The 18937-nt window shown below is 33.6% G+C and overlaps 1 protein-coding gene across 3 annotated transcripts in view; it reads right to left on the bottom strand.

The window, feature by feature from the left end:
• Positions 1-18937, bottom strand: part of LOC134529496 (four and a half LIM domains protein 3) — a 411563-nt gene that overhangs the window by 53870 nt on the left and 338756 nt on the right. For all 3 annotated transcript variants that reach the window (XM_063363644.1, XM_063363643.1, XM_063363642.1), the window contains exons 6-7: positions 16323-16523; positions 6506-6680 (exon numbers count right to left, since the gene is read on the bottom strand). In XM_063363644.1, the coding sequence (XP_063219714.1) occupies positions 6506-6680; positions 16323-16523 (376 nt within the window). The remainder of the gene's footprint in view (positions 1-6505; positions 6681-16322; positions 16524-18937) is intronic.

Genomic DNA, 18937 nt, shown 5'->3' with positions numbered 1-18937 from the left:
GCCTGATGTCAGGGTAAGGAACGAGCCTGATGTCAGGGGAAGGAATGAGCCTGATGTCAGGGGAAGGAACGAGCCTGATGTCAGGGTAAGGAATGAGCCTGATGTCAGGGGAAGCCGCGGGACGGGATCGCGCCAGCAGGCGAGGGGAGCTCCGCCCCCGGACGAGGAGGCAAGTGGGACGCGCGGCCTGCAAGTGGAGCGAGGCAAGGCTGTCGGTGGGCAACCACACACACTCCCGCCTGGCTTCCTTTCCCGACGACACCGCTCCGGCCATTTGCATACAATCAGCCGCCTCCAGCGGGGCCCGGCCGAAAACCATAGCCGAGCGATTTCACACGAGTCGTTTCGTAAACGACGAGCTACCAGCATCCAACACTTGACTCGAGGGATATAAACTGGGCACGTAAGCTGCTGACGTCATGAAACATCTTATACTATCACTCAATGTCTACCTGTCTGGGCACACTAGCTCTACAGCGCGAAGGCACTAGGGACGAAAATGGTTCGCGCGTAGTAGATTTATATAAATTTACTACACCCGGGATTTTCGGAATTGACAAAAAAAAACTAGGTATGAAACAACATACATCATAAAACGAAAAATTTCCGAACGAACCGCATTCATTTTATCTGTCACTATCGCTTTGATTTTATTGGCCGCCATCTTGTTTTAACAGCTGATTTCAGCCGAGTTTGCGCCGCCAAACGGAGAAGTTATGAGTTGTGAGACTTGTGACGTGGGTGAAAAGGTGTCTAAAAAGCTGCGCTTTGCAACGCTTAAGTAGCATTATCTTAGTTTTTTTTGGTTAATTAGCATAAATTACCTACCTAAAGTAATGGTTATGTACTAAACTTGAAAATCATTTTGTTAGTGTTTACAAGTGTAATTAGTAAACAAGACAATATTTTCTTGCATTTCAGGGTTTATTTTTTGTTATAGTGCTACGTTCGATGAAAAATTGTAAACATTTTTCTCACCCATTTCCCCAGATATGTATAGCTATAATATTTCTATTTCTTACTAAAATTTATAGATATGTAATTTGTTTAGTTTATTAATTACATAAGATATTGTTAGTTTGATTAGGTTTAAGAAGATCTCGTTTTTGTGAAGAAAAAAAAACTATCGTGATTGTGTGATTCAAGTATAAATGACTATCGTGTAAGGACATATAATTCCTTTGTAAGTAAAATTACAATTGAAAAACAGATTTTTACATACTTTTTGTATGTTTTTATTTGCCATCCGAAATCTCGGGATTCCGGGCCCAGAGATAAGGGCCGGGATCGAATTTTCTACTCGCGCCTCACAGCCTCTACACACCAAGCACCGAACTGGCGCGCAGTCTTCTCGCCGGTAACGCGTCTCTACACGACTAAGCGGCGACCCCATCATTTCACAGTGAAATATCAAATAAGCACTTCTATATATCACAAACAATACCGCGAATTTTTTTTTCACACCTACAAACCCAAGTTGAATAACCTACTTCATCCTTTTTCACTGTCCGAGAAAATATATGTTAAAAACGGAACCATTCAACGAGACTTGCATAGGCAAGTTCAATGGTTCTTAAATGCTATTCGTAAACAGTCAACTTTGATAGATATTCGACGATTTGTAAATGGCGGGTTAACATTTTATAGTCATCACTTTTATCTAAGGGATATACTGTAAATCGATCGCAGTAAATTCCTTGCATGTCGTGTTTCGTCACAAATTTTGTCACCAGATACTTTCTAAGTGTCATCTTATAGCGGCTATAAGTTCAACAAGCGTTGGTTATTGTGATCACTAGCGTGACATTACACGGTTCGCAAATTACCTTCGGTAAGTATCTGGTGACAAAAGCTTCGACCAAACAACAAATGAACAAGAACTGACGTAAAACAATACCAGCTACGAGCTACGAGAAAAATGAAAACATTAAAATGGCGAGTGGACCAAGCCTCAAAATTTTTATTTTTTTTTACATTTACCCGCCAGTGCTTCCAAACAGTCTCTGCACCAAATTACTACTTAAAGTTAAACAATCCTGAACAAAAAATAACTTAAGTGTTTGTTTGGGAACCATTTGCAATCAAAAGCACAACGGTCTTGTTTCGACATTCCTGCGGGCGAATTGTAAGCCAATGTCCGAGTCCAGCGCACAAGACAAGAATCTATCTAGAAACATTTCCTGTCTGTGGGCAGGGCCACCGAGAGACTAAGAGCCAGGGGGAAGCAAATTTTGTCACTTTCCCCCGGGGCCTATTTTTATTTAATTAACAATTATTCAAAACCAACAATAAAAAAAATCTAAAAACTGTAAACGTTACAGTGGCATGCGCGTATGAATCCTGTTAGAGATAGATAAGTAATTTCGTCCTACCCTCGGGGTAAAATCACGCACTGAAGAAATGTCGGCAGTCAACCCCCCCCCCCCCCCCCCCGGATCCACTCGACGGCCATGTCTGTGGGCGCGACGCTATCTGAAGTCGACGGCGGCTATGCGACTGGCAACTAGGGCGTCGTCCATTAATCACGTGATGTTTTCATAGCAAATTCTTAACCCCCCCTCCCCCCTAGTGATTTGTGGTGAGGTTTCAGACTAAACACCCCCCCCCCCCCAATAAATCACGTGTATTTTTTGGTACGAAATATTTTTAAAAATTTCAGAATATTATCTTTAAATATAGGTATGATCTAATTTAATTCTGGAAAATTAAGCACAGTGATAAAAATGTCCAGACACACATTAAGGTTGCAGGTTTATTCTCACTGGCATAAAAATAATAAAGGAAAGGCTTATATGTGATTCACGCATGTATTCGGCGCCAAAATCACAGTCTTACTGGCGACTGGCAAGCCGAGCCGGGTGGTTCATGTTGCGGCGGGCGGGGATATTGTTGCCTGGCTACGGCGAGTCTAGGTCACGCGTCGCTTTTCGGTTTAGTAGAAATTGCAGGAAAAAATAAATACACGTGATATCTCTCTACACCCCTCCCCCCTTGTGATAATTCGTGATTTTTCCCGACCCCCTCCCCCCTTTCGAGCCACACGTGATTAATGGACGATCCCTAGGAACTACGAGCACACCATAGAGGTGTCGTCGCTCACATCACCAGCCCTACGGCACTGGCCTCAACTGAACAACACACGCTGCATCCAGTTTCTGCAACTGTCTCGCAACTTTGAATATTCCTGTTTTTAAATCAGCGATCGCTTAAGCCAACGTCGTTTAATGATAGTTTGGTCCCCAATTGAGAGTTTCTAGGATCGGATATAAAATTCCAACATTTCAAAATAAATTACATTAAAAAAAAATTTAAAAGTATTGAAACTTGTTATTTTATTGAAAGACTAGAATATAGCTGGCGGTCAGGAAAACAACCCCAGAAATGTATAGAAATAACAAAACAAAAAATTGTTAAAAAAAAAAAACTGTAAAGCTTCAAGTATATGTTATGCCACTCACTAAATATGGCCTTACAATACACATTTTCCAAACAAACACACTGCTGGTTTGGAGTAAGGTATCTCACATGCGGGCAATATTAGATTTCTTAGTTCAAATTATGAAATTCATACAAATTCTACACACATATTTAATTAACACTAAGCAAAAACCTAGCTAAAGTGATACTTTGTTGTTTTTATACTTTAATAGGTTAAATGTTTAAATGATTAGAAAGAATATTTTATGAACTTAATTAATAACTTCAGATGAAATGAACAAAACTGGTAATAGAAAACGTTGAAACTAGAGTAAGAGGTAAGATTTCTTTTGAAAAGAACAATTTTTTTTTTTAGATAAGTTAAAACATGAAAAATACATTAGCTAAATCTTAAAGTTGCTGTAATGAAAATAACAGTGCTAGGCTTAACATGAGGTAACAGGCTTCCAAAAGCCGTTTCACAACTGGAAACAAGTCGAACACAGATAAGCGGCACCTTAAAAACAAAACTGAGCAGACTAACATAAAACGTTGCAAGGGAAATTGGGCTTAATGGATGGACAGAGCCCGTAGAAATGAAAGTGCACAGGTGAATGATATAATAGCAGCCAAATGACCCCACTTGCTAGGCAACATGCTATCATATGCCCACGCCAGAAATTACCAAGAAAGCTTTCTATTCATGACTAAAATATGGTTCACTGAACAGTTATGATGTAAGAAATGCTATATTCTCAAAATGCATGAACAAGGGGTGCTGGTACCTCCCTAGTCATACATTACACAATCTCTAACGCACACACAGACACACAAATGAGACAAAAGATATATTTTCTTTCCTTGTTGCATAAGGAGTACAAGTATCTTACCAGAAAAACTTGGTTAAATCTAACTTGCTTTATAAATGGTTATGGTAAAATAAACTTATCAATTTCAATCATTTAAAAAATTTATCCTATTATACACCTAGTTGAGAAAAAACACCCAATAAAAACATTAACAAAACCAACATAATAAACAGTATATTTGATTAAAGAACAAAACTAGGACTATTTTTACAGAATACAAAGTTACAAAACCTACCAAAGATAATTTTATTGATTTTAATATTAAAAAACTGCTTCAGTGCCAGAACTTAGGAAGATAAGTGCCCCTTTCCCAACAACTTTTAATAGACAGAGAGTTAAAACTGTGCCATAGTTAACAACTTAGCCATTAAAAATATGTAACCTAGAAAATAACATACAAAAAAATTTTGTTAAAGAAAAGCCAAAGAAAAATAACATAATAATCTGCAATAACATATAAATAGCTGAACTTACCTCAACAATTTTCATACAAATTATTTTCCTGCAGCAATAAATTTTTAAATCTTAACATGTGTTTGTTAAGTGTCACAATTAACATGGTTTAATTTTATTAGTCCATATACCCTACAAAGTGTATTTTTGGTGTTGTATGCAGTTAATATTTTACAATGTTCAGACAATTTTCAATGCATTTACCAAAGAAATGTCTGTTCTTGAGTTAAATGTGGATGCCAACGTTTAACAAAACACCAGCATTAATTCTTTATGCATCAAGAATCTGCCGAACTTATTTAACCCCCTCCCCATTTATTTCGAATATGAAAACATATTCCTTACAAATGACACAAAGAAAAAGCCTAGCATAATATATTTTTTACAGCTAAAAAAAGTGCTGTATATTTATGTACTTTTGATAGTAAACCACCTTAACAATTTGGATAAACATATGTTCAGAAATTGTTTCAACTTCTGTGGCTGGATGTTAACACTAACCTGAGTGAAAAATGCCAGTTAAAATGAGATGTAGATGCAGTGATTTTGTATGAGGCCAAGTTGATTAGTCTCAAAACAATCATGACATACCACATAACACATTGTTTAGCTTCAATTATGAAGTTTGTGTGGCATGATAAAACTCTTAAGTACTGACTTTATAAATCTAAGTCCACCCAAAAAATAAAGGTGAACAAAAATCTACACATGTTAGTGTTTGTTACATTTGGAGTCATGCAATATTGATACACCAGCCCAATTTAAACTTTATAAGATGTTTTATTCGAAATAGAGGGTCTATGAATGTCTCCCATCAAGAGATCTTTTCAGTTACCTGTGAAAAGACATTTTCACACAGATGTGTTGGTATGTTCTCATTTTCTTAATGATGGGATTAGTAAGTAGTGGTAATTTGATAACCACAGCACTTTTATATGGGCATCATGTCAGTACTATTCAGAATACAGGGTCAGTTCTTGTATTTATTCATGTTGTTTTGAGTGGATTTTACGAGATGCAAGCTGATTTGCTGTTTACATTTATCCTGGATACAAAATTGGAGTGAGGAAGGAGGAATTATGCACTTCAAGCTTACTGGAACAAGAAAGGGGAACGAGAGAAGATGAATGTCTGCTTGATACTGCGAGCATGCTTGCTCTGGTTGCAACATTGCAAACAACGTTTAGGAGAAATAATGTAAATTTGCAAAATAAAGAGTAAATTATCTGCAAGAACACTTAGTCCAGGTAAGCTGTTATGGTTACTAACAAACAGGAAAAAATAAATATGGAAATAAATAATTTATGCAAATCATTTGGTATGCAGCATGTCCCTTGTACTTCACAAAATAAAGTACCCAATCTTGCCAACTTCCTCCAAGATTTTTGCTGTACCTATTGTTGCAGTAAAATGATTAAAACATTTCAAATAAACTCTGGCCATTGCTTAAGATTAGTAAGCAAAATAAACAAAAAAATGGATACTTGACACAAATAAAACTACAGAAGAGTTATGGATGATACATTTACTAAACAGCTATTATTTGTTGTTTTCAATGCAGTTCTACTAACCTATTGATCTACCCAAACAAAAATTCAAGGCAATAAAAAGGTTAGCAACTACCTTTGAATCAATATTGTAACTGTAAATGGCAGACAACGAAGGTAAACTTGCCAAAATATTAGGGAGAAAAAACTTTAATGTGCTTAAGGAAGATTTATTTGTTAGTACCCTACTTATTGAATAATTAAATACATATGGCTTACCTGCTCTGAATATTTCGCCACAACCGTCACAGCGAGAAGCAAACTGAGCATCGTAACAATTGCCGCAATAGATCTTGTCAGCTTTCGAGCCAAATTGTTTGTCAACAAGTGAAACACGGCACTTGTTACAGAGGAAACATGCCTCGTGCCAATGCTTGTCCTTGTATGACAAGTCCTGAAATCACAAATATTTCTGATGTTACATACACCACAGGACAAAACAAAAAAACAAGAAAATAGCTCTATGTTGTTCAGTTGTAGTGCACATTCAGAAAAACAACTAAAATACAAATAAAATATACTACTGGAAGGGTTTATTCTATTAAAGGTTGGGGACAAAAAAGTTTTTATTATACATGAGCTTGTTATGGTAAATTTTGACTTATAGGTGCACAACTGTCATTTTAGTGTGACATTTGCTGTATGTAAATGAATCATAAATCATTATAAATTACCACTCCAAGAAATTTTTTTTACTTCCTATAATAAATCGTTAAGAGTTCTGTGAATACTTTTTTTAATGCATTTGCAATTTAAATATTAAAATATTAACTATTGTTGTGATCTCTATCCTTGAAGTGCTAATTATTGTGCTTGCAATTGCCATGTAAGGTTCTAAAGCCACCAATTGCCAACAATGTTAGGGGCCCTTAAATAGTTTATGGAGTTACATACAACCTTAATACATTTGAACAAATTCACACTCCATAACAACCAAAACCTAAATCCTTAAGTTGGCACAGTTACAAAAACTCATTAAACATTAACATATGGTTACAAATGTATGTAAAAAATGCAGTGGAATGGAAACAAGTAATAACCTACTGTTGGTAATGTGCACAAAAGTTTTGTATCCCCTATTGTTTTGAATATAAGAGGGACTGTAAACACGAGTTTTTCCATTTTCAGTATTGTTACAACTCCACAAAGATGTTACGTTGATGCACTTAATATAGGCAATGGTAAATACACAGGAAAAGAATAATATTTACAAGTCCTTGTGCACACAGCAACAGCAAACGAATTACGAATGTCACTGAGAAAGGACATCACTGCTAACTGGTAGTGAAACATTTTGGTATGCGAAACTTGTAACATTGATCTCTCTGATTTGTATTAGAACTAATCTTAATCACAGCGCTCAAAAGGCAGGAAGTAACAAACAATTAAAGGAGATGTTAAACATTATGCAGTTATGGAAAACAAACCAAAAAAAATTCTAACTGGTCTCAATTGCAAGTACTTTTGAGGGAATGCAAAAAATTACAAGTAATAGACACTAACTTTAAATGTAATTAATTAGAATTACAAGAACACTGAAAATACTCTATTCTTACATATATGTCTATTTTATTCATTAAAAAATTATGACATATAAGAAATTAATAATGGAAACTAATATTAATTTCTATAACATTTTTTCTACTGCACTAAAAGCAGACATAACTGACATGTTGTGGCCATTAATATCCTCATACAAAGAAAGGGATTCAAATTATAATATAACAGTAAACACTGATAGAATAAATGAATTAAATAATTATGGTGATTGAATACAAATCACCTTAGTGGAGAATGCTGACTTCGGTTTTACAAAAATTTATAAGGCTTTTAAATATTAAAATGGAAAATTATAATTAAATTTTTTGTGATTATATGAAATGTAAGTAATAAAAATTGTAAATTTGATCATACAAATATTATGACTCATGAAAAAACCAATGAATGAAGACAAAACCACAAATGCATTGCAAGTTCCTTAGTGAACACTGCCCAGCTGCTTGCTGGTTCACACAAATATAAAATGTCTTAATAACATGGAAAATAAAGTGACAAAGGGGTGGTGTAAAGTGTAAACAACAGTGAATCCAGTAAGCTACAATTTTATGCAGCACAATAAGAAGTTAACAGATATCAAAACATGCAGGAAAAACTGTTACATGTTGCGCAGGCTTTTATATTTATGTTGATTCAGTGTGTTTACTTACATATATAGTTACTTTTTCAGGTTTAACTTGTAACATATAAATAGAAATGGTACATTAAATAACACTAACTTAATGACTTAGATGAGTAGCACTTAAAAGACAAGAACTACTTCATGAAGCAAAGCCAAGCAAGTGAACTGAAAGCTATTCAGGAAGCTGTGATTTACAATGTAAAATATCACTTTTAGGTGAAATCAACATATATCAACCTAACATTGAGCAGGTACTTCCCCATTAAAATGATTAAAAAAGGTTGAGATAAAATATGATTTCCTGTTTATAAAACCAAGTTAACAATACAAAATTTAGTTTTATATAGGTATTTCAGGTAGTAGTTTCTATGTGGGAAATTGTATGCAGGGATCACAATTATGCAGCTAGGAGGGCAGTGTAAGCTTTAGGTCTATAATGAAAATTTTTGACGTGATAACGTCTTATAAATCAATGAACGCTGACTGCACGCACAAAAAAATTGTCACGTTCCGCCTGAGCCGAGCGTGCAAGAACCGGCCAACCACTGTGCGAGAAAATCTTCTATAATATAAAAAAGGTTGAGGAGGGCTTTTTAACTAATTTTTCGTGATTATATTTAAACAAATTATGTAAATTAAATTTGCAAAAACTGTAAATAATATTTGAAAATGAAAAAGTATGCAATTTTTCATCAATGTTTTCTTATGACGTTATCATGTAAAATTATCGTCCGTAAACAGACTTTACAGACAACCCCCCCTTTTTTTATTTAGATATTTAAATGTTTTCAGCACATGATTGTGTGTTGTGTAACTAAAAAATCATCGCATTAAAAACATGCTAGTGAAACATTAAATTAAAATACTATACCAATCACATGAATTCAATTTGTAAGTAAATAATTATTTGTAACAAACGTGAATAAACATGACATTTGTTGTGCTATAACTCATCAAAGGTTACACTTATATTGAAAATATTTCAAGGGCAACATTTACATACAAATTAAAGCCAATAATGTTTATCTCAAGAATTCTGAAGGAATGGTCGTACTTAAACATTATTTTTAAGTGAACACTAATTACATATTTTAGAGACTTATATGTATATGGATTTATCAGTTTGTTGACAAAAGCACTGTCCAGTAAATAATACACATTATTAGCTTCATTTATATATTTTACAATGTCACCAAGCTAATTTTACATTTAAATTAACTGTTATAAAAATAAATATAAATTAAAATATTTAGTTTTTAGCATTATGCACATAAATTTATGTTTCGATTTCATAATAAATCATAACTACAATAATAGGAATCTCAACTGCCTTGTGATCATGGAAATGCTTGACTATTAACTTTATGCAGTACCGGCTATTATTAAACTAAATATTCTCATATTTCAAATAACTTAAGCATAAAATTGTAATAAATATATCAAACTATACTCTACTAATGGTTTTCAATATATATAAATTATAAATCTGTGAACCTAGTTCCTAAACTTTATTCTTAAAAAAAAAAAAAAAAAAACTGAAATTTGGAAAAATGTTACTGTTTGGGATTAGTATCACTGAGATCTGAAGTAAACTTTATTTTTTCTACAGAATGAAAGTGTGTGTGAAGTTAAAACATTAATATTTTTTTCATGTTTTTGTTCCTGTCATTTTAGTTTTCAGTGATAGCTGCAAAAAGGGTGAAAAATGATATTAGACGTTGGTCACATCCCTATGTGAACTATAAGACACGAAAAAAAAAAAGCTAAATTTATTTCTGTTATATGAGACGAGGTAAAATTATTTAAGTATTTTAGAAATGGTAAGCATGTCATGAACCTCTGCCTATTTCCCTTGAACAACACTACATGGCCAAAAGTGAACCTGGTGGCAGGCCGCCAACTTGTCAGGAGTGTACAGTGTATTGCCTTCCAACCAGGGGATCACCTGATATCAATTTATCTCTTTACATACCAGTAAGTTAGTTCAGTAGGAAAAATTGGTGGGAAAGACAGCCAATTACCCAGCTGTATCTCAAAATTGGAAAAATTAACTGACATACTAATACAAAAGCAAAATGACTGACCTACTCAGCAAACTTTTAAACTAACTAAAGTTAATATGAAATACAAAAATAACAAATTTTAACTTTAACTACTTAAAGTGAAAAAAAAAATTATGTATACACACACACAAAATAAATTTTAATGAGTAATTTTAAAAGATATATCATCGCATTTAACATACAAACCAATCATTTATTTAAAATAAACAACTTTTGCACACAAAAGATACTAAAAAAATAAATCTAAGAGAATTCAGTACAAGAAAAGCTATATATTGATACCGTAAATTAAGGTTTAACTAAGTGACAAAAATTATGAAAGATATATTTATACTACATGTTAAAGTAACATTTATTAGAAATAAAAGAAGGTATTTTAAAACAGTAAATGTTTTGGTACAACCTAATATCAATAAAAAATTATTTACAATGGCATTATAAAGTAAGGTTAAACATGTAAAATGTATATTATTTATACTTACAATGTTGGGAATTATTTCTGAGAGAATCTATATATAATCTATTAAAAAATATCGGAAGTACGGTAAACAAAATGATATGTTACTAAATTGATAACCATCTCTTCCAATTGGTAATAAAATTGTTATAGGTATAACACATGTAATTAGAGACAAGTTTTTGAAATATTGTAAATCTAATTATATAAAACATTAAGAATACAAATTATTATTTTTAGAATTATTATCTGTTTGCCTGTCAGTTCTTGCATAGCAAAATTTGTAGTTCACAGATTAGATGAATCGGGTTTGTTAGTTGGGGCTTAGTCTAACTAAACTGAGACATTAATAACCAAATTGTATCACCAGGAAACTGGACAGGGTAACTTAAACCCAAAGTACTGATCAATTGATTGATTTATGGGCCAGCACAAGCAGCTACAGCTAGGAATTGACTTACACGGGGCACATTTAATAGGTAGCAGAAATAAATATGAGGTGAGTAAACGCCATCCAGCTGTGACAACATACAAGTTCACAGGTTTTTAAATATATGCATATATATTTTTAACCTGGGCTTTATTTATTGTCCACAGCGAGGTCATTATGAAAATTGAGAGAGAAATGAGCCAAGGTCTACTAAATGAAAACACCCCTCTCCTCCCAAGCATTTCCGCAGAATATTTCAGGAAACTATGAAAAAACCAAAATCAGGATGAGTGTATTGGGATCTGTACTTGCAATCCAAAGTTTTACCAGTAAGCCAACTCGTTCGGTTTTTGAAATCACGACTGTGGACTTCTGTGTACTATATGTTCTCAATGTATTTTCAATTGAGCTATAGGGATCTTGCAAGGCCATTGCTGTGCTGGCCAGCTCAAATATACTCCTCAATCCTCAAAACAAACTGTTTGGTGGCCTGTTTTGAGTCGTAAAGATGGCTGTTTGTGCAAATTTTAGATGCTGCACTTGTTGCTAATGCATGAAGCATATGCAAGAATAGGCCACCATTGTAAACAAACTGAATGGAAAACAGAAGGAAAAAGATTGATTTAAACAGTGGTAAAGATGTACACAAATTCTGTAAGCAAGCAAAAGGATTTCAATTCATTTTCAGTGGTAAGAAAATGTAAGAATATGAGCACATACAAGGTTTTTAAGTGTGATCCAATCTTAATTAAAAAAATGTGAATATTTCTATTTTTACTCTTTTCCTTAGTTTGATTGAATTCACAAGACCTTATATCTAAGCTATTGTTAGTGATATATTTGTGATTTAAATTTTTTGTATTGCTCTTATCTTCTTCCTCTCAATTTTTTTGCTATCCTACCTAAAAAAATTATTCTCAGCAACATTCAATAAAAAATAAAAAATGTCTATGAAACATTAACGTTTGCAGAGTACTCCCACTAATACAAATTCTTTTGCAGAGTTTTTTTAGTAACGAAGGTAAAAAAAAATATTAAAATTTAAACACTTGTCAATATGTCCCCAGTTAGAAGATGTGAAAGATTGAAAGATGGACAGTGTTTGGTTTATATTTTGTGCATAGGTTAACAAGTATGAATGACAGAAGTAGATTCCTAACCGTTTACAACACTTCAAATGCACTTAATATTATTAGTGTATTATATATTAAGTTATTGTTTCATTTTCATTTCATTTCATTTATTAGCGTCCTATATTTGACAGTACATATGTCCAGGTTTTGTCAGTAACATTATAAATAAAATACATCATAATACACTAACAAAACAATATAAAAAAATACATTATAACACAATAATATATGTTACAATAAAAAATGATAATAAAAAACAATGCAGCAATTTATGTAGATGCACTGAGGAATTCATTAACAGAGTATGGAGCTATTCGTAGTAGGTAATCTTTGAGATGTCGTTTAAATATGGTATGTGATTGGGATGCTGTATTTAACAGGGATATCGGTAGAACATTTATTAGTTTAAGGCCCATGTAAAAAGGGTTCAATTCGTATTTTTTTGTTGAATGAAAAGGAATGTGATTCTTATAAATGGATCTGGTAAAGTGATTATGTATTTCATTATTCTTTACATACTTAATATTTTGAATTACATAAATGACAACCGAATATATATAAATGGCTGGAAATGTTAAGAGTTTGTTATTCAGGAAAATAGGCCTACAAGAATCTGTCTTACTAAGATTATAAATAATTCTAATAACCCGTTTTTGAAGCTTAAATATCTTTAGCCAATTTAAGGAATTTCCCCAAAAAATAACACCATATCTCATTATTGAATATATGTTTGCATAATACATAGCAATTACTGCTTTATGTGAAGTTACAGTATTAATAGTTTTTATGGCAAAACAAAGAGAACTAAGTCTACGACACAGAAAAGATATATGATTAGTCCAATTTAGATTCTCATCAAGATTCAGTCCCAGTAATTTTGCTGTTTTTACAGTATTAAGAATATTATTGCCAATAGTCACTTCAATATTATTTAATCTATTTATTTGAGAGTTAAAATATATAATAGAAGATTTTTGAATATTTAGAATCAGTCTATTATCAGTAAACCAAGTTTGCATTTGGTTGAGGGTTATGGAAATTCTTTTTTGTAGTTCCTGTAAAGTCTGGCCTGTTACTATAATGGAGGTATCATCTGCAAACATGATAGTCTGGCCATAATCTAGAAACAAAGGTAAATCATTAATAAAAAGCAAAAACAAAAGTGGACCGAGAATTGAACCTTGGGGAACACCAATACCAATTTTCAAAATTTTTGACCTAGAAGTAGTGGTAATATTATTATAAGTCACATTAATACTAGTAATTTGTGAACGATTTGATAAGTAAGATTTTATAATATTGTTTGCAACACCTCTTATACCATATTTACTTAATTTTTCTAATAAAATATCATGGCTTACACAATCAAATGCTTTGGTTAAATCTACAAGTATGCAAGCTGTCAAGACTTTATTATCTAAATGAGAATAAATACTATTGAGTAGAGTGAACAATGCTTGTTCCGTTGACTTGCCTTTAACAAAACCATACTGATTACTGGTAATTATATTATAACAATTTAAGAATGAAAGCAACCGTTTTAATATAATCTTTTCAAGAATTTTTGAAAAATTTGGTAATAAAGCAATTGGTCTATAATTATTAATGCAGGTAGTATCACCCTTTTTATGTAGTGGAATAATTTTCGCTATTTTGAGCCTATCAGGAAATATGCCATTTTCTAAACATTTATTAAATATATAGACAAGGGGCTTTTTAATGTGTTCTGCACATGATTTTATTACAGAAATAGGAACATCATCAAGACCAACAGAATTTTTATTTTTCATACCTCTTATTATTTGAGTAATTTCATTTTCATCTACTGGTGTTAGGTACATTGAATGCAAATGCAAATGAATATCAAGTATTCTAGGTGATATTCCTGTATTTATAATGGTTGAATTGTTTTTTATTAAAGAGGATGTTATATTATATACATATACACACACACAGTGTTTCAGAATAACTCAACTTCAAGCCTATAACAGTTGATAGGAATTTATTACGACTCTGAATAAATTTTTTTTTTAAAGTTTTATAATCCCCACCCCAAAATAAATTATTAGATCATGTGACTACAAATATTTGCTATGCAAACTGTGAATAACCACACTTTTGATAACAATTCAAAATTAAATTGAAAAGGCTTTACTTTTGGGAAAAAAAATCTTTGTATAGATTATGCGGCAAACACTTTTAATCAGGTAAATTTTACTAATAAAAATGTTAAAAAAACTACTATGCTGACATAGCAAGTTATTAAAAAAATGGCTCATTTTATCAAATAACTTACTAAGTTAGGATTGTTATTTTTTTTACAGTATGAATAGTAAAAGTTACCAAATTAAATTTTTTTTGCAGTGTTAGTGGTACAGAGATCCCCCCCCCCCCAAATTACAGCAAGTATAGCATGCTGGATTTTATTTAGAGCTGTTATAAATAGTACAGTTATTCATGATTGTGTAACCAAACTTTGTAGGCACAGTATCTTATAATTTGGAGCATGGTGGGAATACTAAAACTTAAAAAATAAATAAAATGCCTATAACTAAAAACTACGGCACTTATTTATAATTTTTTTTTAATTCAGAAAAGTGATTAACTGGCCTATCAACTGTTCTCAGCTTGAAGCTGAGTTATGGGGCAGCCTGTGTATATTATAAATTTATAAATAGCTCTGAAAGATTTTGGCTCACTTCAGTGAAAGTTAACTGCATCAACCCATCATGGGTTTTCGTCTAGTCCACAGCGAGATCACTAGAGATGGACAAACCCTACACGAGTGAGGGAAATAAGGGATGGAAACAACCATGACCTGCGGTAAGAAACAATCCCAAGAATTTGGCCGCAGTGACTTCGGGACGCCAAGCAAAACCGAAGTCAGAATGGCCGTACCGGGATTCCAACGCGCGTCATCTCGCCTGCGAGTCCAAACGCTGGCGAAATTGACTGCTAGTACAGGAGGTGGGCCGACTGACAATACCGTCCAGAGAAACTAAACATCCGGGGTTAACAATTACTTAAAAATTTAAAATTACCTTTTTAGTGCATATACGCCACGGCTGGTCACATTGCATGCTACAGAGAAACCTAAATAACGTACAAAAAATATTAACATAGAGAACAAGCCCAAATCAGCCGATGTCAAAATTTATATGTTTAGACTGCACACGTGGAGGGAAAAATAAAACAAAATGTCACACCACAGACGAACACAGAGGTCTGACAACGAGATAGTTATAACAAGGTTTATTTATGACGTACCTACGGTGCATTAGTTGTCTTAGGTAGCCTGCTGTGTTCGTCTGTGCTGTCGTTGTGGTGTCCTGAATATCTGTTTAGTCACACTGAGTTCGCCTGTTTGCCGCTGTGTTGGGCAAAGGTCGTTTTTTTGGTCTTTATGTACTGTTCTTGTTGCAACTGTCCCGTCGTTGTCAGCTCACTATGTTCGTCTGTGTTGTGACATTTTTCTATTTCCTTCCCCAGAATTCTGTGTGCAATCTATACATACAAATTTTGACATCGCCTGATTTTGGCAAGTTTTATGTGTGATTGGGTAAACGATCTTTTTTGTCCGTTATGGCGGTTTCTCCGTGACACATAGTGAATGTAACTAGCAAATGGCGAATCCCCCCTCCCCCCAAAAAAATATCAGTAGTCCTCACTGCAAGAATCATTCAAAGAACGTGTAAACGTAATCTGTGCGTATCGCAATTCTCGTAAGGTTTTCAGTGAATCATGCTTGTAACGAGGGGAAAACTGGCGTCTTACTTTGGAGTCGATGCCGATGGTCTTGTTGCACTCCTCGCAGACGTTGGCGAACACCGACTCGTAGCACTTGATGCAGTACGGGTGGTCGTCGCGCAGCACGTAGCGCTGGCCCGTCAGCGACTCGTCGCACTGCCAGCAGCAGAAGTGGCCCGAGTGCCAGTCCTTGGACATCGCCTTCGTGTACTCCCCGCTGAAAATCAACTAGAACAACCCCGCCCCCGCGGTAACACATGCGCCCCGACAAGGTTGCAGCTGTCCTCCGCTGCCAGACACAGCCCAAACCTGAACAATGTACAGGAAACCCTGGCATGAGAATTTTGGAAACTATTCTGCTTGTATTTAATCACGAGCATCATCTGATAATTTCAATTCTTACTTTTAAGAAAACGTAACAGTTTTTTTTAATATTAAAAATTTTGGCTCTGTTTAACCGAAGCACACAATTAATGGAATCTGTTATTAATAGTGACCGACTTCTACAAATAGTTTCTCCTATGAAATTACAAATGGTGTTTAGAATTGATCTCTCTTTCTATCTACATTACTAAAACTATAATAATAAAGCCAAAAGGCTATTTAATGGTCTTAGAAAAATTAACGAAAGTAAAACTTGTTATATTTATTGAATGTATACAACAAAAAAATAATGTTTGCAAGCCAGGCAGCACCAATCTGACTACAGTGGGCGCCATGTTTGCTGTGTACTGCAATCCAAGCGTGAAACAGACTATGACTATTGCACTGACGTCATGGACTTGGGCTGTCTCACGTGCCGAGAGGGTGGTACCATTTTATTGCCATCTTTTTAACGAAGGCAGCTTCCTGCAAATTTATTCCATAGCTCTCTTGCAATTTGTTGCCGGGTCAAAAATTTACTCCCCGGATATTTCATAAACGTTATTTTAGAACTGTACAAAGTCAGGCAAGTGATCAATGGTAACACTTAAATAACTTTTCACCGCTTTTATATACATTTGAGACGACATGTAACATGCAGGAGAGCTATCCTGATAAAGTCACACGAAAATATTTCAAATAAGTTCATAAATTAACTATCATTAATGGTTTATAAAAGGTTTTATAATTTAAAAAGAATATTTAAAGGTTATCAGACAATTAAAGGCCAATTTATATAAAAATCACAGAATGAACTGACAGCATTAATCTCGTGTTTATACAGTGTCATATTACCATTTGTTTTTAGCGTTTGTAGAAAAATACTTAATTTTTAGTATATCAGCAATTAATTTCCCAAAATCATAAGAACCTGAATTTTTCGGGGTTTTAGAAAAAAATAAATTTTTATTAATTAAGGATGGTCTATAAACATAAAGAGTTTTACGACAAAGAATACACAGAAACGGTTATTTCAAAACTTAAGCCGCACAATTACATGCTCTATGATCATGATAGGGTTGAAGTATGAATTGGCCTTCAAGGTTTTGTTAGATTGATAAAAACTTAAATGAAAAAATAGCGATGGTTATATTATGAATATTTATAGTATCATGAACAAAAACACGAAATTATAGAAGCGAAATATGGTAGGCTACTAACTCCCTAACAGAGGCACCACTGATTAATGCAAGAAAACACTAAAAGCAATGTAATCGTAATAAATGGTTCTAGTGATATGGGATGGACTGTATCTCCACGCAAAAAGCACTTCTATGCTATTGGTTTTTCACCTGCTTGTTACGCTATGATTTATCTATATTTACATTCACCGGACATTTACAGCCCCGGACATAGCAAGGTCTGGAATAAGTCACATCACAAGACTTTTAAATATCGTACAAAACCACCGAACGTACAAATTAATTTAATAATAATATTAATACAAATAAATGTTAAAATTAGGAAAAAAAATATTTCACAGGGGGCAAATACTCATTTTTACTAAAAAAAAACTGCGTTGGATTAACTTAAATATTCTAGTATAATCCTCAAAATAATTTGAATTCTTTACGTTATTTAATATAGACTTTAACGGCAGATTAATATAATCTTTCTTCAATAGTTTTTGCATGAATAATTGATGAGCAGTGAATATATCTTTTGTATAAAGTATTACACTGGTTAGTAGTGTTATCATTAAAACATATACATGACCGCATGGTGATGGTAAAATCTTATATTTGATGAATTAAGGTTTACAAGACTGTTTTTTCAGTGACGAGTTATTCTAACAGCAGTTTTATTATCAAGGAAAGTTTGAGGCTTAGCAGGAGATATCAGCGCATATTCTTCAAATTTAGTACTCATTACAAAACAATCAACTGGCAAGGATATATTTCGTGTAGAAGAAGTTAATGAAAGTTTCAAGAACACTAAAGTCCCAAAAAGACACAACTTCACACCCGCAAGCGCCCCGTATGCTGACGACGGTAACCGTTATGTTGAAGGGCTCGTTCCAAGTTTGTCGTTAAGATAATGTGAAGTTGTTACTTATCGATACCGTTCATTATCGATAGTTTTCGTCTTCTCAGTTTTTCCGAGAAGTCGATACGCCGAAAATAATGAACACGAGGACATGAAAATAACAAAACGATTAAAGAATATTGTTTCTATTCCCATAAATAGGAAATAAATTTTTTTGTATGTAACATTTTCGC

The sequence above is a fragment of the Bacillus rossius genome, chromosome 2, assembly GCF_032445375.1.
Source record: "Bacillus rossius redtenbacheri isolate Brsri chromosome 2, Brsri_v3, whole genome shotgun sequence".
Lineage (NCBI taxonomy): Eukaryota > Metazoa > Arthropoda > Insecta > Phasmatodea > Bacillidae > Bacillus > Bacillus rossius.
This window is presented reverse-complemented; position numbering and strand designations above follow the sequence as displayed.